At 36.8% G+C, this 22672-nt stretch overlaps 1 protein-coding gene across 2 annotated transcripts; it reads left to right on the top strand.

Annotated features, from left to right (window-relative positions):
• The first annotated feature begins 10373 nt into the window (after window positions 1-10373).
• LOC135210245 (epoxide hydrolase 3-like) lies at window positions 10374-19035 on the top strand. Of its 2 annotated transcripts, none has more exons than XM_064243095.1 (8): window positions 10374-10563; window positions 14175-14354; window positions 14868-14995; window positions 15264-15376; window positions 15524-15692; window positions 16236-16390; window positions 17480-17618; window positions 18023-19035. In XM_064243095.1, exons 1-8 carry the CDS (start codon window positions 10549-10551, stop codon window positions 18147-18149), a joined length of 1026 nt encoding a protein of 341 aa, XP_064099165.1. In that variant the 5' UTR covers window positions 10374-10548; the 3' UTR covers window positions 18150-19035. The 2 variants fall into 2 exon arrangements, with proteins under 2 accessions (XP_064099165.1, XP_064099164.1); XM_064243094.1 differs by having other exon boundaries at window positions 10381-10563; window positions 14865-14995.
• Window positions 19036-22672: the final 3637 nt, after the last annotated feature.

The raw sequence follows: 22672 nt of genomic DNA, 5'->3' as shown, positions 1-22672 counted from the left end.
AAAGGCGTCTACGTACTATCCCCACAGACAATCTGATTATTTGGTATTCTTAAAGATGAACCTTATTCCACTCTTTATTATACTTGTTGTAAAATCTCTAGACAGGTGTAAAGAGATGGAAAGAGAAGTGCCTGAAAAGAGACAGGTGCCATTTCAAAGATGAATGAATGTAAAAAAAGGAGAAAGAAATCCGAGGTAAGTTGTATATGGAAAGAAATTCACGAATTTTACCGTCCAGGGAATGTTGCATATAGACTATATTTAACACTTATTTAGAAATTTCATCACTGAAGAAGGTGGAAAGGAGCAGTTGTTGTTTGGCAACCTGACAAGATGAGAAAAACAAAACTCCTTAGTGTAGTGTGGTGTCATAGACTATGCATCACAGCAAATACGGTAAGTCGCTTTGCAAGGACGTAGAATAGTAGTAAGTTCGGGTTGGTCAAGTCTGCCTTATCGACAAAGGAGGGACAAGAAATCCACTCTTAAATTTGAGAGAACAACTTCAAAAATGGACTTTAGAAGGTCATTAGTCACTAGGATACTTTGCAAGGATGTCAGAGTAGTAGTAAGTTCAAGATGGTTGAGTCTGCCTTATCGAGAAAGGAGGGAAATGAGTAGTACTCTAAATACGACAGTACAACTTCAAACAAGGACTTTACAAGGTTATTAGTCACTATAACTTTGCAGAGATGTACTAAGTTCGAGATGGTCGAGGTTGAGTCTACCTTACCGAGAGAGGAAGGAACTTCAAGTCACTTACGTATTTTCAACAAACAGAAATTCTTACAAAGGCTGAAATTCCTCTTCTTTAAAATGAGAGAGTAATATTTCTGGTTTCCTAGGATTATGACTATACTGAAGGGAATTAAGAGACTGTTAATATCAGCACAAATAGTTAATATTCAGCTTTCACCAACGTGTTACGTTTTGTACATTTTTCCCGTTTTTACCTTAAATTTATGTCTTGCACTTCAATTAAACATGACAATGCATCACCTGTAGGTAAACTTCCTATATTTTCGAAGTTTTCATAATCTCGGTATTTAGTTAAATTATAACTGAAGCCAAGTATGTTAATTTTCGTAAAATCTATCTCCTCATCCTGAGTTGACATCTCAAAGCATCTAGTTTTATTACCTTATTACTTCGTGAGCATACATTTGTTCTATATTGTCTTAAATGTTAACCAGCATGACTGCAGCTATAATGGTGATGTCTTTGTCAAATTCTACGTTCCATTACTTCATATAATTCTTATAGCAAAGCTTCGTACTGACATTTAATTTCGAGAATCGTAAAAGGAACTGGAAATCATTTTTTTTTTTTTTTATCTCGTTTCAATTTTATCTGCAGGTGGAAACGATGTGAAATCACCATTCAGATGTTTCTGGGTGCGTACGAATTTTACTCAGACACTCATGAAAGTTGTACGTATGAAGGGTCAGAACAGAATATAGAGTCTAGATATAGAATTAGGCCAATGGCTGGGCCCCGTGAGGCCATGCAGCGCTGAAACGGAAAGTGACAGTAGAAAGGTTTGAAGGAGAGTAAGATGGAAGAAAGAATATTCGCAGAGCTACACAGGAGGTAGGTACTACAGTCAAAGGAATAAAAGAGGTTGCAGCTAGGGGCCTAAGAAGGGACGATGCAAAAGAACCTACAGTGAGCCGCAAACGGTGCACTGACGGTACCATTCCCCTACGGAGGTGTGACGATCATAAATTGAAACAACTTTTACACCCGACGGCGGTTATGGCCGAACACTGGTGGTGTGATTCCGTAGGCTCAGCGTTATAGGCCTAGACCAAAAATTCCCACTTCGTTCAAAACCGCTCTTTCGTAACGGACGCCAGAGAATTCCTCTCCGCAGCGAATGAGTCGCAACAAAGAGGCTCCAATTATATTTAATAGCTTTGATGAATTCCCGGTAAGACTTTGATTTGATTATTACGCGAGAACCGTTATAATAGCTCTAAATGTCACGGCATTGAGCGTCCTGAAAAGTTATATAGTTACGAGCCGGAGTATTGTTTACTTTTGGGGGGGGAATATTATAATAATAATAATAGGTGTTTGCTTATCTCTCTCTGTCAACGAGATAACACGGCGCGATCAAATAGCGAGTCAAGTGAGAGAAAAATTCGCCCATTTTTTATGGAGAGAGAATAATGTAACGCGTGACGATTTCAAGGAGTGGTCGATGGGGAGCTTTCCCGTGTGACGTCATCGTTGGTCCGCTGGCTCCCCCACACCAACAAACCCCCGTCCACAATGAGTCATTTAGTTCCTGGACCTCCTGATTACTAATAGGGAGGACGAGCCACTAGTGACCCCTTGTCATTCGAATGCCAGCAGGGACACATGTCGAATTAAATTTTAATTACCTTCAAAAAAAAAAAAAGCTTTGCTTTCGGGAATTGAAATGATATCGAGGACAGATGGAAGGACTGCCAATACCTCTTGTGTACATAAATTACCTCTATTTTGTGCTAAGAAAGGAAAAATAATTTTGGTTTGATAATGTACCAAGAGCCAATACTTGCAGACATGTGCGTGGAGAGATTGTGTTATGAAATATTGTGCAGCAGGCCTTGGAACTTAATATTCCCTACTGATGGCTACTGTTGATTAGAAGAAGGCATTTCACAGTATCCAAAGATCTACTACTTATCAAGGGAGGTCTTGCGTCACTATGGTACTCCTGGAAGCTATGTGAAGCTAACTGAAATTAGCCATGAAGGAAATGAATGTGAAGTGAACGCAAGTAAATTGTGGGGTGTTACAAAGGGATGTTATTTCAACTTCGTTGTTTTCCTTCTCATAGAATCTATAATGAAAAAAAAAGTTATTGGAGATGGAAGAGGTGGTTTAGAATGAAGTAACAGAAGAAATTTTGCAGATTTAGAATATTAAATATTCCAAGATTTACAATTTATTTAATAGAATGCATCATATATCTAGACAGCCATATCTCCTGCAACAACACTGATACTGATGTCAGTAAAGATGACCGTGATTATGATTACCAGGAAACTCTCTGCGCTGTTCTTAAGGATGAAGCAGCCCAAGAAGACTTATCACTTCCAAGGAACTCTCTCTCTCTCTCTCTCTCTCTCTCTCTCTCTCTCTCTCTCTCTCTCTCTCAGCTATGTTCCAAAGACTTGACATGTCGCTGGGAGGAGCAGAAGGAGGGGGAGGGGGGTGGAAAGGAAAGAGCAAAGATGAATGTCAAGACGATGTTGCACAGAATGCAGCATAATCCAGTACCAGGAACTGGGTCCCTGGGGATGCGGTGGGGGGAAGGGGGTGTGGATATCAGCAACACACTTTTTCCTGACTTTACATGCAGGTGCTTCCATTATCAACGCTCCTTTTGTGTACTACCTGGTCTTCCAGGCTAATTTATTGGAGATAGAGCAACCTCTGGACTCTGTCAACTTTGACCCTTCATAGATGCTTGTTTTCCTGGGCATCACATCAATATGGAAGTTGTGCCCCTGCCCTCCATAGAAGACTATTGGGCAACAGAAAATAGCATTCCCTTGACAGCAGGCTATAAGTCATTGAAGCGTGTTCCCCTCATCAGAACCTACATCTACTTTGGTTGTCCGTATAATAAGGTTCTCAAGTAACTGCAATCGCAAGGAACGCTGTTACACGGGACCCGGCGACACTGGCATGTAGCTTGGATCCCACCCCCACCCCCGGGCAAGCTGTCTGCGACGCTTAGCCTTGGCTTGGCAGCTGATAGAGATGGAGCTCCCACTCGCCTCTCCCGCCAGGTGCGAATTACGCTCTGTGATTCGTTTTTTGTGTGCAAAAAATACTGCACTGGTGGACATTCATTCTCAACTGTGTGAAGTCTATGGAGAAAAGTGTATGAGCGTACAACACGTGTGCAAATGTTGCAGAGAATTCAAAGACGGAGGTACTGACGTCCATAACGCATTTCAGAACCGGAGAGGAGCTGAAAGAAGAGGTTTTAAGCTACCTTTGCGGAGCAGCGGGAGAGTTCTACGATTCAGGCATAAAGAAGATGGTACACCACATGCAAAAATGCATTGATCTCAACGGCAATTATGTTGAAAAATAGGAAAAAGTCTAAGCTTTTCAAAAATGTATTATTCAATGCCAATAGTCATGTTTTTAATTGTGAAAAATCTTTGGGAACCTTCTTTTATTGACAACCCTCGTACTTCACTGACAACAAGCAGATCACCGTCAAACATGACCATTTCTGCAAGTTACAATAATGTTACCAGTAACTTCTTAATTTCTGAAACACCTCAACAGAATACTGATGAGGTGATGGTAACTTACAGCTTCACTAGAGCTGGCAAACTGAGACCATACTGTATATTCATAAAAAGCCTGTAATTGGGCTGCAAGCTCCTTTAAAGGCTAGGGCTATGTCAAGAGTTATGACATCACCATATTTCAGAAGATGATGAACTTCACTGCCCATCCAACACAACCCCTCCTGGTGAAGCAGAAATAAATATGAGCTCCAAAGTTGTCATCTACCTGGTGAAGAAAATGAAGAACCAAGGCTGGTCTGCAGTGAAAGCCTGCGACTTTACCAGTATTGGCCTTATGGAAAATCAAAGGGACAAGAGCACTGCAGAGAAATGAAGATGTAAAATCCTCATTTGATGTCAACTGCTAAAATAGATGACATGAAAACAGCAAGGTACTCTGGGCTAGAAAAACACAGTAATTTTACTAAGTGAACCTTCCAGTAAGGCATGTGATGTGTTGAGGAAACCACCATGCGCTAGACCTGCAAATACTTTTCCTCAAAGCAGAATTTGCACCAAAGGAACTGGATGTGCAAGATGTGTTGTGTGGTGCAAGCGTTTGTCTGACTCCAAGAAATGTTTGATCTAATCAATGAAATTATTATGTGTTGCAATGCAGGTATTTTTAGTAATAAAGTCAGATGAAAATATATCATTCCATTCTAATTATTGTTCATTTTACCATGTCTGCAGGGGAACTTACGGAATTGATTTGGAATAAGTTTAAAGAGATGAGTAAATATAATGTACAGCTACATTAGCAAATATGAAAAATTAGTAGAAAGTGAGTAAATACAAAGTACCACAATATCTATAGGTATAGGAAATGGGTAAGCATAAAGTAAGGCAACTTGAGAAAAATGGAAAAAACGCATATTTCCTAAAGCAAAGTTTTAGTCAAAGCAGGGTGAATGGCCAACTTCATTATAAGCATTTTCTGACCTAAATATGAACAACTTCTAGCAATACACCAAATTAAAAAGTTCTTAGATTCCAAAGATTTACAGCATAGACCATTTGTGATGGCACCACTATTTCCAGCACAGACCATTAAAGGGTTATCAGAATTTGCGAGTTTTTAACATCCCCTGAGGTTGCATTGTCTTTGGGTACAATGTTTCCCTTTAGGATATGAAAAACAAACCACTATCCTGGTGTAACTTGAACCTTGGGATGGCATTGCTGTGAAAATCTCTCTATTCCAAGGGTCTACACAATTTCCTCTCGTTTATCTTGGTTTAAAAGTAGAATGTTCACAGTTAGTACTACAGATGGTTTCGTCCACAGCCTTTTCCTCTTAAAATCACTGAGCTGCAAAAATACACGAAGATAAAATGTATCCAGTTCAAGATGGAAGTCGAGATCTAGTTTTCGAGCCTTAAGCTACATTACAAATACCAACAGGTGCAATTTCAAAACGTGGAGGACAGCAATTTTTTTTTTTTTAAGAGTTGAGAATGTCGCCCTTTTGTTTCGTTTTAGAAATGAAGTAGCTAAGATAAAGGTCATTCTATTTGTTGATTTGTTGTTGGGGGGGAACAAAGACTGGGTTTGCCTTCTGTAAATATTCAGCGGTTCTTCGAAGGTGCGCCCAGAAGTTCTGCCTGTTTGAATAAGTGACTTGAACAGCTCCATGCGGTGGAATATTTACCACCAAGCGTTGGGCGTTTTGCAGCCACCCAACAGATTTACGTTGGATTTGAGAGAAAGTTCCTCTCTCTCTCTCTCTCTCTCTCTCTCTCTCTCTCTCTCGTATAGACAGATAGATATGAGCCTAGTGCTTTACACTATATAACTTAAGCTACTTCTCTTAACTGGTGGTTGCTCACGTAGATGGAACATTTACTAAAATTCCTCTATCCAACTTGATGTTCGTCTTTATCATTTTTTCCGTGACATAAACACGACCGAGAAAGAATTATCACGACAAACGAAATAAACTGACATATTAACATCCCTCTTTCTTTCTTTCAAAGATAGCTCCAGAAAACAACCTATCACTGTCGTGTACTAATATTTAATTCAGGGATACTCTGCCTCAAATCACGAGGATTTTTTATGATGTTTTCTAGGTCGTCTGTAAAATTCATTAAGGTGTCGATTTCTCTGTTGGAATGGGGCACGGGCAGGAAAAAATAATACAGGTTTTATGGTGCGTTTCGTATTTTTCTGGAAAGTGAAATTTAACAGCACTCGGTCTTCGCTACAAGTGCAGAACAGACATGTACTTTATTTTGGTTCTTTTATATTTTAATATAATACAGGTACCTGATTCCCTGCCTTAGTCAACAAAGGCTCACTGTATTTTTTAGGTAATGCCTAAGCAACTCTTGCTAACAAAACTTGAAGACAAAATACAGAAAAATAGAAACAATAACAAGCGGGAGAAATTATCCAGTGCTTCCTGTCGAGATTAAAAACACGAGATACGAGACGAACAGGGACTCAAAAGCTTAAACTCATTTCCGGTATATCTCACTCACTACACAAAATAAACCGGCGGTATCTACATCACAGTAGTTTTTTAAACTCTTGGACCTTTCGAAATGATGGGGCCCTCGTGTGAAGAGATGTAATCAAATACACACACACACATGCGCGCTCACACAAGGTTTTTCAACCTTTTTACTTATGGCTCCTGATAAGAAAACATTATTACTTTCCCTATGTTGCTTAACCAAAAAATTACATTAATCACGAATATCTTTACATTTACCCAAAATTAACATCAGCATATTCACGTGGAGCTAAAATGACCTTTGTAACTTTTCTGTATCGCAGGCAAGCGAGATTACGACGGCTATCGCAACAGGCAATTATCTTGTTCATAAATAAGTCATCTCCAAAGAATGAGTGCAGCGATAAGGTCCTGATAACATGAGATGCAGTGATTCGTCAAATCTTTAGTCATACCTCTGATTCAACTGAGTTTTGGAACGCATGGGAGAGTCTAAAGCACTCTTTGACACTGACTCAAATTTTAGCATTTTCTTCTATCGGTAAACTTTCAAAGGACAGTTGCACGACAAACTGAAAGGTCCGTCGAGAAAATATCAAGCGGAAGATGGCCTGAAAGATCCTAAGAATTAGCGAGGGAATGATGTATACCAAGACGACGGAGAGCAAAGTTGAAAGGTGAAGCGGCACCGGACACGAAGAAGCATGAAAATGTCATCGATAATGTCTTGTGTTCAGGAACAAAACCAGTTACCTGAATGTCAGACAAATATAACTGAAATGTAAAAAAACAAAAGTTCCCATCGTGCTTCACTGTTATGTACAGAAGGATGCACAGTAACATACTTGATTAGCAAGACAAATTGTAATTGTAAAGATATCTGCTGTAGAAAGCTTATAGGTTTCGTCCATCCTCCTGTGGACTTGATCAATGACCGAGGGTTAAGCCTACAGAAAGATTGACGAAAGCTATAAGCCTTTGTATTTATCATTACAAATACATTTCGTCTCAATAATCCTTCTGTACATATATATTTATATTCATTTCCCGCAAGGCATGAATGCGATAAACTTTAAAAACTAAATTACACCGTTGGACTGTGGCTCCTTTGGTGAGCTTGTTCCATATGAATAGGTTCTATCTTCTGAATAATAATAATAATAATAATAATAATAATAATAATAATAATAATAATAATAATAATAATAATTTATTAAGTTTAAATTTAACTTTGGGACATAGGCTTTCCTCTTAAAGAACTTGAGCAATCGTAGTTTTGTACAATGAATCAGATGTTAAGTGATTAGCTTTATCTAGAGATTTATCAACACCTTATCGGGCTCGCTTACGTTAATGAGGTTCTCTCTACTCATAGTCCAGTGAGATTATATATAAAAACAAGAAAGCTTATCATGGCGGTACATAAATAGTCTTATTTGAATGAATAATAAACTTTTTTTTATTCTGTTTGAATGCTCGGTGCACGTCAAGTCATAATAATGATCGTCCTCATATATAACTGTTTTAACTTACCGTTCTGAATAACTTGGTTAGATCTAACAGGTGATACAGCAATGGGCAGGACTGAGTGAATGCCTCTGGATTTGCTAAAAAGTGTTAGACAAGGGAAGGGTCAGAGAGTCTGGGGAAAGGTGAAAGTGTACAACTGTGTAAGAGGGAAAGTTGTAACAGTGAATGTTTGGGCCTACCATCTAAAAAAATGGAAAAGAATGAGAGAGAAAAACAATGATTTGGGCATATCTGCTTCTGAGCCAAGTGTAAAAAAATGGGGAAAAAATGAAAGTAAGAGAGAAAGATTGTTGGTGAATGATTCTGTGACATCCTGGATATGGAGAACATGGGAGGGTGGTTGCGCTAGGTGATTTGAATGCAGAGGTAGGAGACAAGACAAAGAAATGATTTGTTTGAAAGAGAACGAAAGTGTTTACATGAAGACGTATGTAGCAATTGTAAGGAAGATGCAGCAATGAATGTTAATATGGATGGTGGAAGAGTGAAAGGTTGATTCAGTCCTTACTTGGGAGCAAATATAACAGATGACAGTACGACGAGTGAGGAGTAAGTCATAGCATAAGCAAAACAAGAAATATAAACTGTGTGTGTGTGTGTGTGTGTCATTGGAAATAGGCTTCAACTGTCTATGACAGCTAACACAGGGGTATACCTAAAAGGTTGTTGAATCAGCTCTCCTTTATGGAATTCATGTTTGGAAGTTGAATTTGAATAAAATACAAAAAATGAAAAAAAAAATTTGAAACTGTTGATGTACGATATACTGCACGTGAAGATTTGGTATGTTGAGAAATCTGAAGATATACAGAAATGACAAACAGATTAATATAGTAACTTGAGGTGGTTTAGTCATGTAAATGAAATGGATGACAATATGTTGGTGTTAAGAGTACACCAAACCCACGAGAATTATGGAAAAGATGAGGAAGAGCTACAAGAAGTACCGGAATGGATGGAGGACCTTACCCAAGAATACCCAGTAAGAGCAAAGTGCATGCATGATAGGGTATGTGGTGCAACATCTGTGGGGGAGGGGGCGGTGACACCCTGCTGATTAACCCTTTGATGAGACTAATGCTTTGCTTTACAGGTGATTCATACATGAATCAGATTCAGAAGGCTAAAAATCAATGTTATCTCCAGAGGGACCTCTGTGTTGGGGAGGGGAACAACTTGTTGCTGAGGAAATGTACATTATATGTACATGGATAGATTTATTATTATTATTATTATTATTATTATCATTAATAGTCAAACTGCAACCCGCGGTGGAAATGCACGATGCTACGAGTCCAGAGCCTCAAATATGGAAAGATCTGAACGTAAGTTTTGAAAAAAGAAAGAAAAAAAAGTCGTCTATCCTGGCTCAAAAAACATGACAGAATTGGGAAAAGACAATGCAACAAAAACGAAGCACACGAGAAATTATTTAATGCAGGAGGAGGAACAGGAAATAATAATACGTGCGTAGTTGCATGGCTTCGTTACGCTGCCTCAGTTTGGAGGGTAGAAAATTCACGGGCGAAACAATTTCGTTTATACAAAAAAAATAATAACAGCGATAAACAAGATGTCGTTTATTTCTGTTTAAAGAAAGTTGCACAGTTATATCTGTGTTGCTCTCTATCAAATAATAAGGCCTTCTAGTTAAAGAAAGCATAAACTTATTGTGAGAACGAAAAACAAAACACTGGATGTTGAGGTATGATGGTACTCACTGCACGTCATGAAGTTGCCAGTTAGTGATTTTCCCATATTCCAAATACACACACTGTACCACTGAAACCATAACCATGCCCGCCTTCATTATACTTGTCATGATGACTGGGAACAAAACTACCCTTGAAAATGTGATTCATTCTCAATTAAGTGTTCGATTTTTTTCTCGAATTTATCGCTGTCATATTCTATTTCCAAAGCTCTCTTTCGCAACCAAGGAAATGTTTCACGACAATGTTGAATATGAGAGCATTCGTCAAGATTATTTTATGCCAATTGTTAGAATCAGTTTATCGGCGTCCGAAGGTCACGAAATTGTTAAATATCCGGGACAGGGAGCAATCACGGCGTTATCACTGGGAGAATATATACTTGGAGCATAGCGACCATCATTCGTTCTCTGGCGGCAGACTGCGCCGTATCAGCCACGATCCTCTGTAGTAAAAGTTATTCCTGTGATCTTATCTTCATCGTTAATACATTACGAAAAAGAGACCTAATTGTTATAGAAGTGGATCAGTTGATGAAGATCCTACGATGGACGCAAAACAAGTAAGTGTTTGTCGTTTGCACAGCGCAATTACATGTGTATATTATCCCCTTTGACTGATGTGAACTTGGCCTTGAAACGTGAGTTGCGTGACTACCATTGTATAGTGCTGGTTGGGTCATATATATATATATATATATATTATATATATATATATATATATATATATATATATATATATAATTTTATTACAACGTAGCTTTGTAAAAACGAAATGTGACATTATATTATGATACAAATGTTACTCCAAATATAATTAGATGTCAGTAATATGTAGTAATACCGGTAAGTAGCGAGAGAGAGAGAGAGAGAGAGTCATTAACAGGCACACATAATATGAAAAGCTCCTTGAGTATAGCGTCTAGAGACTTGACTTATAGGTCGACTATATAACATTGTTAACTAAGAATATTCCAACTTTTGGTTTCATATCAAAGAACATTACATTTTTTTTTTTTATCTTATTTCAATTTCGGCTTTTAAGCCTAGGTTTCAAGTATAGTAATTCCCTTTAAATTTTCTTTCCCGTGCTAACTTTTTTCATAAAAGCTTTCTGTAGGTATATATCGAAATTAAACTTTAATAATGCAAGGTTTCATATTCATTTAAAAACTGTATTTGTTGCAATTAGATGAACTGCTGATGCGGAAGAATTATTTGGCAACTACCAATAGTATAGCAAAAGTTTACTTTTTAAAATTTAAATGTTATTTCTGTTGTATATTAAATTACGCATTTGTTCATTCTAGCGAAACTTAGCCAATATTTTAGTTTCGTTTAAGCTCGCTATAAACGGCATATATATATATATATATATATATATATATATATATATATATATATATATATATATATGTATATTAAAATTTGATTTTTTTAGACTTACAATTACTTTGACATCTTATGTATAATTGGACATTTTGTCCTTTATCATAAGCTTTCAGATTATTCAACGTTAAATCACATTAGTTAACAGGTACTCTCATGTTTTAAACAACAAATCATGTTATGATCTGGTATGAAGGAAGTAAATTACAATGAAATAACACCTAGTAATGATACATCCCTGGGAATCTCAAAATATTCTATCTGGTCAAGGTTAACAGTTTTAAAAGTTCTCGAAATATTCAATTTGTATTTAAATGCAACACACGTACCAGTTTACAAATATCACTTGTGGAGGTAGGAACGTTCGTATACACATGTGTATTTAATACTGTTTACTAAAGTGTCAGCTGCACTGCTATAAAGCAGCTGTTCAAGTATGCATTCCCTGTAAAGCAAATAAACTGTGGCAGAAGAATTTCATTTTACAGAAAAAAAAAAAACTGAAGCCTTCAAATCAGATCCAACCATGACTCAAGATCCAACTTTGTCCAGAATAGATCAGCCACTTTCGAGACCAAAAATTTTAAGGAAACCATGAGGCCAAAGGCACACAGAAGTGCTAACTAATGAAGTGACCTAAGGAATGAAAGTGTGAAAGGTCAAGGGGTCAGATCTGCTGAGCAAAATCACAATATATGTCAATTTGCCAGGGCCGCCGAGTCTAGGCATATTTTAGTCTGGCATCAGTTTCCACGATTCGTGTGATTTGTTTTTTTAAAGGTTTGCTGACTGGACAAAAGCCATAGCTAAGTATTAAACTATACTCTCTTTTTTTCCATCTGTCCATCCGCCTGTGGTGGTCGTGCATGGTAACACTGCGTCCCAGGCTTTAAATAGTTATGCTATGTGTAAGTTTTAGGTAAATAAAAGGATATCTTGGTGTACAATTGCAACTGAAAAGTGTTTTAATAATTTACTGTATGCAAATTACACTGTTAATATTCGAAATAGGATGTTATTTAAAGACCAGGACGCAGCGTTACCATGCGCAAACACCACAGGCAGATGGACAGATGGAAAAAAACAGAGTATAGGCTGGTCTATTGCATCAATGCAACAACAGAGGCTTGTTAATTTTATTATTGGAACAAAAACATTTTAATAGATATTAGCTTTCATCTACTAGCAACAGTTAGGTTAAATGAAACTTGAAAAAATGGAAACTATAATTAACGTTAAAAGTTTCAAATGTCAATTTTAGACTCATCTAAAGAACAAAAGAATAAAGTTAAATCTTTAGTGTTGAAAACTTAATTTTGGAAATTAAAATAAATTTACATAATTTAACAAAGTCTTTAAAGTAATTTAAACTTATTTCGTGAAACATTAAGACACTTACGGTAACTAAATTCTGAGTATCTTCATACAAAACTTTAAACACAAAACTAAAATTTGAAAATAAATATTTTAGCATTAAATATTAACAGTTACATTACTTTTTAACCCTACATTTTAACAGTTATGTTACTTTTCGAATAATCAAGACATTAAGGTACTACACGTACTATCAAGTAACGGTCCGTTAACATATAAAAAGGGTCAGACTTCAACACATACACCTGAATATACAAAACTTGGTTAGTAAAAACCTCCCATGCACCTACCCATTGTATTTCTGGTGATAGAAGTTCACTCTCGACGTGGTTCGGAAGTCACGTAAAGCCGTTGGTCCCGTTGCTGAATAACCACTGGTTCCATGCAACGTAAAAACACCATACAAACAAACAAACAATAGGTCCTAAGACCAATGGAACAGGGCATGAGAGGGGCCTCGCCCCTGTAGGGGTGGAGGTAAAAAAAAAAAAAAATCAAAATCACTTACCAACCTGTTTTTTTTTTTTTTTTTTATGAAGCCCAACCTGGGAAGAAACATAGGCCTTAGTCCAGTCATGGGTTGCTTGTGACTACTGACGTCAACTTGAGACTTCAGTTTTATTTCTCACACGAGTAATTTGCTTCGTCAAGTGGGTTGGATTTCACGAAAATCTAGAGGTATTGGAAGTCCTCATTATACCAGTATATATGGATTTGCTTCAATAAATTAAAAACTATAACAAGTCCTTTCATTACAGGATTTAAGGTAGATATAAAGTTAAGATTTACTCTAAAGTCACTAAGTTTTAAACAGCACATTTTAATCTCAAAGTAGACTATAGATTGAACACTAACATTTGCAGATTGAACAACTTCTGTTGCAGTTCTTCTGATCCTGAAAAAAAAAAAAAAATTGTAGGACCAATGTAAATGATCCATAGCCGAAGGGTTTAACAACCTAGGCGTGATAACATAGTAACGAAGTAATCCTATACCGATTTTTAAAAATAAGACTAAGTATTTTTGTCCACAAATACTACCAGTAAGTTTATGATACTCTTATGTTATAACCGTCTGCAAAGCAAAATGCTCGGGGAAGGGGGGGAGGGGATGTGAGATATTTAATATATCAGCAACAAAATCTACCTAAGCAGTTGCCAATTCCAAGTATCACTGACAATGGCTTGTTCAACTGAAAATAGTTCAAGATACAGGCAGTTCCCAGGTTATGGCAGGGGTTTCCAGCAGGGTGCTGTAAGCCGAAAATCGCCTTAACCCAAATCATCATAATTATAATGGGAATAAATAGTACTTACAGCACCGTAAGTCCGATTATTTTAACTGGTTCAGCACACTGCCCAGCTGAACTAATTCATAAATAAATCATTCAAATCTGACTTATTCCTTTCAGATAATAGGACTGATTATACTGAGACTTCTGTCTGCAGTTATAGCATCGGTAGTCTTGGCAGGCCTGCTCTTTAGAAGGTGGAGAAACGGGGAAAGCTTCTTCACAATCAAGCCTCGACCTACACAACCATCCATCCTCAATGATAAAAAATGGGGTACTCACAGATATATGACTCTAAAGGTAACAACCGAGTTGACCATTATATAGGCTTATCTTTGTTTTGGTTTAATAATCTCTAAGTACTGCTTGTTGTATTATATTTAAATAAATCAAACAATGCATACATTTGCCTTACACAATAGTGCATTAACCTCTTATTAATTTAAAATATTGCTTAGTTTGAGTCCTAGGGCAGGAAGTTATATCAGAAGAAATGGGCAAGGAAATAATGCACGCACAGGTATATGAGCAGTCAGTCAAATTTAGCTACTTGAAAAACCATAGCTCTTGCAATATATGATTTTATTTTCAATTGCCTATCCCAACATTTTTAATAGTAATTTAGTAACTGTCAATTTTTGCTGCTTCAAAAATCATATACATTCTACTGCTTATCATAGTATTTTCGTGACTTTTAGTTATTGTTTCTATTGTCAATTTAAGTAGGAAAAATCTCATGGAAGGTGTGGAGCATAGTTTTTATTGTTAAATAGGAACATAGCCTTTTAGAAAAACTTTCACTTTCACCAGAAGCAAGGAATCCGTCTGCATTATGTTGAGAAAGGCAGCAGTGACAATCCCCTCATCGTATGCCTTCACGGTTTCCCTGAGTGCTGGTTTTCTTGGAGGCATCAACTAGAAAGTCTTTCTGATAAGTACTGGTGAGTTGTCATAAGTTTTCATTGTCCTTTTTTTTTTTTTAATACATAAAGTTTAGGTCAAAGACTAGACACAGGAACCTATGAGGGCATTTTGTTTTAACAGAGTTCAAAGCATACCTCCAAATCTAGTGCACTTGGGTAAGTTTTAAGGAAGTGTAGTGCTGTACAGTAAAATTACCACACAGGATGCTTTCACGTATGATGATTCATTTGTGTTGTCGCATGGTATTTTAGGTTACAATGCGCCTGATTCAAGATTTTTCCTCAGGGTGGTAGCTGTGGACATGCGTGGTTACGCCGATTCTGATAAGCCTTCATCCAAGTCTGCCTATGACATCGAACTTTTGGTGGAGGATATAAGGGAATTCATACTTGGCTTGGGTGAGTAGGCATTTATCAGAGGGCATATTTACTTGTTGCAGAAATCCCTTAACATGGAAATGGTTTTTATGGACTTATGAAGCATCAACTCCCATTATCATTTCTGGAGTTGGGAAATACATTTACATGACAAAATATTTATTTCAGGTCAAGACAAGTGTGTTCTCATGGCTCACGACTGGGGTGGTGCTATTGCATGGCAGCTTGTTCTGAGATATCCTGAGCTCTTCCATGCTCATGTCAGCTGCAATGGCCCTCATCCTGTAGCATTCATGAAAGTTTTAAGAAAATCGTGGAAACAGCTGTTCATGTCTTGGTAAGTTGGACAAACTTGTACTGGACACTGTTAGTAATTTTGTTAATAAATCCATCCCAAGTAAACATACATATCTACTATACTCAGTTTTTTTCCATCTATCCACCCACCTGTGGTGTTTTTGTATGGTAACACTGCGTCCCGGCCCTTAGATAGTTACATTCAACAATTATAATAATACCCTATTTCAAATATTAACACTTTTCAGTTGCAAATGTACACCCAGATACCCTTTTTATTTACCTAAAACTTACACATATCTTAACTATCTAAAGCCCGGGACGCAGTGTTACCATACGCAAACATCACAGGCAGGTGGACAGATGGAAAAAAACAGAGAATAGGCATAGTGATTTACCAAAAGTAGTTTTTTCTTTTAGTAACTTGCATACCTAATCACCACTTCAACACCTGATCACAAATTGATCATTTTTCAGGAAGATATGGTAAATTGTTAGACATTACTTCATTTGGACTTGCTGCCTCAGAGGATGTTCAAAGTAACCACAATGCCTTTTTTGACTAAATTCTCCTTACACACAGGTACATGGTATTCTTCCAAACTCCATACATCCCAGAGCTTAGCCTGCGCGTTAATGATTTGGAAATGTTCGAGAAAGCTTTCCGTACAGGACAGCACAAAGAAGCTTATCCAGATGATGTCTTAGAAGCTTATAAATACTACTATGCTCAGAAAGGTAACATTGCATATTACAATGAAGTTAAATGACACCACAAAGTCTTTAGTTGACTACACAAAAAGTTACTGGTAGCATGTCAAGAGGACTTAGGTTTTGCTAAACATATCTGGCAGCAATAAACACAAAGAACAGAGTACTTCTAGCTTCTGTTTGATATGACTCCAGTGAAAGTGACTGTGGCTGTAAAGAATTTGTATACTTTTCAAATTACTTTGTATTGAACAGGATCTTTTAAGCATTGGTACATGGTAAAGAATCCAATCACATTCAGTGAATTGAACAATGAGGTAACAGCTCAATCTATGAGTGTTAGGCTAACTATAGTATGATTGAGTTGTCTAGGAGAAAACACTAAATGATGGTTCATTTCACCTTGGTTGTTTGTTGAAATAAGGCAACCAAGATGGTAATTAATGTGATCATTGCCAATTAGGCTTCTATACTGTCCAAACCCAAATGCTGTATCACCACAGAGTGTGGTATCATGATTAGGTGGAGAACTTCAAAGGGCAACTACTGTATACATACCTACTTATGAATTAAAACTTGACATTCATAAATTACTATTCCATTTTACCATTTTCTCTAAGTAAGGATTCACCCTTCGGTGCTGACATAAGCATGTTGTTAAGCATGGTTTGGATTGCCCTCAGTGTTGAACCAAACTTGTTGGACTTATTGCATTTAAGACATTGAAGGTCTAGCGTATGGTCAGAGGGACCTATTACAGCTGCTATTCTTGGAAAATAGTACTATTGTTCCTCCAATAGCAGGATGCCTGTTGAAGGCAGGAATTCATTCTAGATGGAAAATGCTTACATCCACATTATGAGTCAAATCTTGAACAACAATGACATACCAGGACCAACAGGTGTATGTGCAGGGCTACCTCTATTCTGAAATACCCAGGGCATTGCCCAAGAATCTCTTCTAAGGGTTAGATAATGATTATATGTCAGGCTATACATGTTAGTTCTTCAGTTTCACAAGGTATCAAATGGTTGAACATGGAAAAGGTTTGTGAATTAAATGGAATCCAGTATTGTAGATAGTTTCTTTGTGTTAATTATTTTGCTTTCCATCCAGGTGCTCTGACACCGCCCATCAATTACTATCGCAACATCGATTTTGGAAGAGGTACAGAGAACATACCCAAGGTCACTGTCCCGACCCTTATCGTATGGGGCATTAAGGATGCATATCTCTCCAAGGAAATGGCGATTTTGTAAGTATTTTGTACAGTTCTCTCAGGGTCGAGATAATGCAGTGCATAAAGCGTATATTTTACTGAACATATAATAATTATTTGGTAACTTGTAGATTATTAATATTATTATTATTAAATTGTTATCAAGCACTCAGACCATATCCCAAACTATGGTTCTTCACTTGGCTGTGATTTACCCAAAGGGGTCAGTCTTATAAAATATACAGTAATCCTTTGATTATCTGGTTTTTCTCTATCTGAATTCACCTTTATCTTACTGTGGATATGGGAGAGATTACTGTCATCATATGCACAATATGTACTCTTGCAATAAAATTACACAAACTATACATATATATATATTATATATAAATACTTTTCCAAGCTCTTAATTTAAAGCAATTATCTCTTTGCATCAACAGGGCAGGAGCAGAATGCGAGACCTCTGTCGTCAAGTACTTGGACAACGCCACCCACTGGGTCCAGCAGGATGAGCCTCAGCACGTGAACAGCATCATCAGAGAGTACCTGGCTTCTAAATCACTGTAAATCCACTTTTTATACCAAATAGAATGCAGTATTAACAGTATTGGTGCAAGCTTTACATGCTTGGTACCATTGCCCAATAGAATAAAGGGTAATAAAATTCTTTGAATTTGAATAATAGGTGTAAATTTTACATAACTTGGTTCCATTGCTCTACAGTAGAACTGGATAAAATCTTACCATCCGAGTCTATTTCTCAAGAAACATACTATTTATTAGGAACTACTAGTTATATCATGACTGAAAGTTAGTGCCCTTCATATTTCAATAATAATTATATTTATGATACTATGAGTTAAATTTATTTTATGGGATGCAATGAGTGCCTTTCAAATAGCAACATCATTGTAATTTATGAAGCTATGACCTTACACTTTTGAAACTGAAGCAATCAGTGCCTTTCATATTTCAATAACATTGTTATTTATGACAACATGACCTTACATTTTTGTAAAGCTAATTCGATGTCCATTATGCCCAAAAATTTTGGAACTACAATTGTTAGGATACTTGTAAGAATATGCAGTATGTAATTTTTCATTTTTTGCTCGAATAATTTTACTGTACAATGCGTATTATCACTTTTTATGGTACAAACTAAATCCCCAGGATGATTTTGTATTGTTACCTATAGTATTGTTTTATATTGTTGTATGGTGATACACTTTTTATTTTAAGTTCAGGAAATTTCTGACTATTGTCACACTTAAACACAAATAAACATGACGGAGAATGTTAAAAATAATTCTAGCACATTCTAGCACCCTAATAATAATAATTTTCACAAAGCTGTGAATAATGATTAATGAAGATAATGCAAAGAAAATTTGTTAGATTTAAAAAAAATTAATACTGTTGTGCCTACATAGGCAATAAACATTATCAAACATGGAGTATATTAATAATAATCCAAACAATCTTACAAATAAGATTAAAGACGAAAATAATGGTGATCAATACACACAAAATAATCAATGAGTGAAAATGCATGAAAAATTATGAATAATAGCAAAAACAGTCTTAGTCTTACTAACCAAAAATTAGGTAATTAGTTCTTGTCTTGTCTATTGTTTTTGTAAAGTCATCGGTTGTATTAATTCGACAAGGAAGACAAAAACTTGGCATAGGCAACATTTTGACAGTCACTTCATGGCATCATAAGCCACAGATACTTTTGCACTAAGAGCACACTGTTCTTATTCAAGGTGAGGGATATCTGTTCCAGCCAGCCCATCAACGAGAGTTTTCAAAGCTGCTCACGTACTGAAGCTTCCTTCTTCACAGGGCAAACGCAAAAACCAATAATATTGCTGGTGCTTGAAAATCTTGTTAGTACAGTGCCCTGATGCTGAGGTCAGACTAAAAATAGTATTGCTGGTCTGGATTGTTTTCTTGTCTGCAGTGGCTGGGAAAAGCTGGCAGAATTTCTACAATTTTTCCAAAGTAACTTGGGTCCTCATAGCACTTGCTGAATAGGAAGGTAATAGCCTGCAGTAGCTTAATGTCCAATTCTTGTTTTTTTCGGCCTGAGATTGCTTCCTGTTGATTGGCCCCCTCTGTAAGTTGTGGTTCACAAGTGACCAGTACACCTTAAAAGATCACATGAATGGCCTCATCACTCACTTTGAAAAAACACTCATTCTTGCAGTTACATGGGGGCTGACCTTCTTGGCTGAAACAGTGCCCTTGGTTCAGCTGTTCCAGTCTTTGTATCAAAGTTTTGGTGAGACAGGTCAAGGTTCTTTTGCCATTTGGTAACTACATTAGCAGCCCTACATATCCTTATCCTTCATTTTCCTGTTATGGTAACAAATGTTCAGCATCGCTAAGCTCGTATATGGCGTTCAGGTAACTAGATCGTTTGGAGGGACGCCATATTGGATTCGAAATCGTCTTCCACACTTAATTTTACAGTTATTTTAGTTCATATACCTAGCAGTAGGCTACCCCATGGTTCAATTTGCCAAAGAAACTTCAAACTTTTAAAAAGTATTCTTAAAAGTTTGATTTTTTTTATTGTTTCGGCAATGTCTTGTGAATAAATACTAGGCTAGTTGCGATATTTCGTCCTGGATTAACAGAAGATTACAAAGGTTTGGAACCATTGGTAAAGATGGCAATAACACTGGCCCCAGTACTGAAGTGGCACACATATATATGATCATCACAATCTATATCACTATCACGGTCAGTGTTAAGCTCTTGAAACACAATCTTCCCCTATTACTGAGTATTGTGTCACGGTCACTAGTAGGTAGGTATACCCTACTATACTCTGTTTTTTTTTTTTTTTTCCATCTGCCCATCCGCCTGTGGTGTGTTTGCATGGTAACACTGCGTCCCGGGCTTTAAATAGTTACGCTATGTGTAAGTTTTAGGTAAATAAAAGGATATCTGGGTGTACATTTGCAACTGAAAAGTGTTTTAATAAATTACTGTATGCTAATTACACCGTTAATATTCGAAATAGGATATTATCATTAGTGTTGAATGTAGGCTGAATGTAACTATCTAAAGCCCGGGACGCAGTGTTACCATACGCAAACACCACAGGCGGATGGACAGATGGAAAAAAACAGAGTATAGGTAATGACGAGACCGCTTTCTGGTTTCACACCACCAGCCTTCGCCTTGCCTTTGAACTTATCCTTCTATATAATATCAAAAGCTTTCGTTTTTTTTACATTTTCTCAGTAACACTATCATTATCATCAAGATCTAACGAGGAAGACGGTCATAATCACCACATCTTCCGAACAGTAGGTTAACACCAATCACAATAAGTTAACCTGGAAGCCACCAATCTATTCTCCATTTATTTTCTTTTTGTTTTTTCACACTGTAGGGAACTGCCAAGCCACATCACACACTTCCACATTATATATATATATAGTATATATATAATATATCTATATATATATATATTATTATATATAGATTATAATAATCTCTATATATATATACGAATCTTCAGAGGGTGTCCATGATACCAGTTGTAAAAGGATGAAGTTTATTATGAAACGTTTCCCACATAAAACATCTGTGCATCATCAGTCTGCAAAGAGCAATAAGACAAATAAATAACATATAAAGCCATAAAACACAAACGAGAACTCACATGAATTAAAATAGTCTTAAAAATTAACCAAAAAAAAAAAGAGAAGTACAAAGTAAAAACAGTAAAAAGAGAGAGAAACACCCAAAACACTAACCGTCCATGAGGAGAGAAGATGGATGACCTCTCCTCATGGACGGTTAGTGTTTTGGGTGTTCGCTCTCTTTTTACTGTTTTTATTTTGCTGTACTTCTCTTTTTTTTTTTTTTTTTTTTGGTTGGTTAATTTTAAGACTATTTTAATTCATGAGTTCTGTTTGTGTTTTATGGCTTTATATGTTATTTATTTGTCTTATTGCTCTTTGCAGACTGATGATGCACAGATGTTTTATGTGCGAAACGTTTCATAATAAACTTCATCCTTTTACAACTGGTATCATGGACACCCTCTGAAGATTCGTATATAATTTCTCCACTGAACGACTATATATATATATATATATATATATATATATATCTATATTTTTTCCCAAGCTCAGTATAGAGTTTATTTATCGACAACCTCTCTAAATGTCACTCAAAACAAGCTCACAATACAATGACGGAAGGATACGTTTGGAAACGGAATTGGAAAGTGCCGGCTGGTGATCCATTTACCGTCACTCGAGTAATGAATCTCCTCTACAACGGCACACCCTTAAAAATTATACATTTGACCGTTTCATCGCATATATTGATCATTTTACGATGCTAGAATTATCTAATGATAGTCAGAAACATGGTGAGTTGTTCATCATGCATGGTGAAGGATGTTCTATACTAAATTAGATTTTCTACCATTTTTTTATTGGCGCATAGCATTGTTCTTCATGACTCATACTACTTGAAGGTTTGAAGACATCCTGTTCTCCCGCGAATTTCCTGGAAGGGTCCCATAATACGTTTCTCGAATAAAGGATTCACTTATCCTCGCTCTATTTATGGAATAGAATATAAAATAGAATTCAGGTCAAAGGCAAACCGCTGGGATCTATGAGGTCATTCAAAGCTGAAGTGAAATTTTAAGTAAAAAGGTTAGAACGGTGTATAACAAGAGGAAAACCTCGCAGTTGCACTGTGAAACAATTGTAGGAGAGGGTGGAAGGTCAGATGGAAGAAAGAGAATATGAACTTAGGTACAGTAAAAGGCGTGAGGTTACAGCTAGGGGCCAAAGAGACGCTGGGAAGACACTTCAGTAATGTCTACATTGCACTAATTGAGGTGCACTGACCCGGGCGCCCCTCGGGGTACATTTGTATTACTCAGGACTTTATATAACTGCTTATATTATGCCTATACCATTTAGTCAACATTATTTATCCTCCTGGTAGTTGAGGAGCACTATGTAATTTACAAAAGAACTCACCTTTTGATTATGGACTCTGCCCAGTTAGTGAGATGTTTTACTTAGCATTCATTACCAATACACTTG

This window comes from Macrobrachium nipponense, chromosome 39, assembly GCF_015104395.2.
Source record: "Macrobrachium nipponense isolate FS-2020 chromosome 39, ASM1510439v2, whole genome shotgun sequence".
Classification (NCBI taxonomy): Eukaryota; Metazoa; Arthropoda; class Malacostraca; order Decapoda; family Palaemonidae; genus Macrobrachium; species Macrobrachium nipponense.
Note: the sequence above shows the minus strand (reverse complement) of the source record. Positions and strands in the feature narration are given on the sequence as shown.

Coding starts and splice junctions, on each gene's coding strand:
- LOC135210245 (XM_064243094.1), top strand. Junction 16,391..17,479: donor ATACTACTATGCTCAGAAAG/GTAACATTGCAT, acceptor CTTTCCATCCAG/GTGCTCTGACACCGCCCATC. Junction 17,619..18,022: donor TCCAAGGAAATGGCGATTTT/GTAAGTATTTTG, acceptor TTGCATCAACAG/GGCAGGAGCAGAATGCGAGA.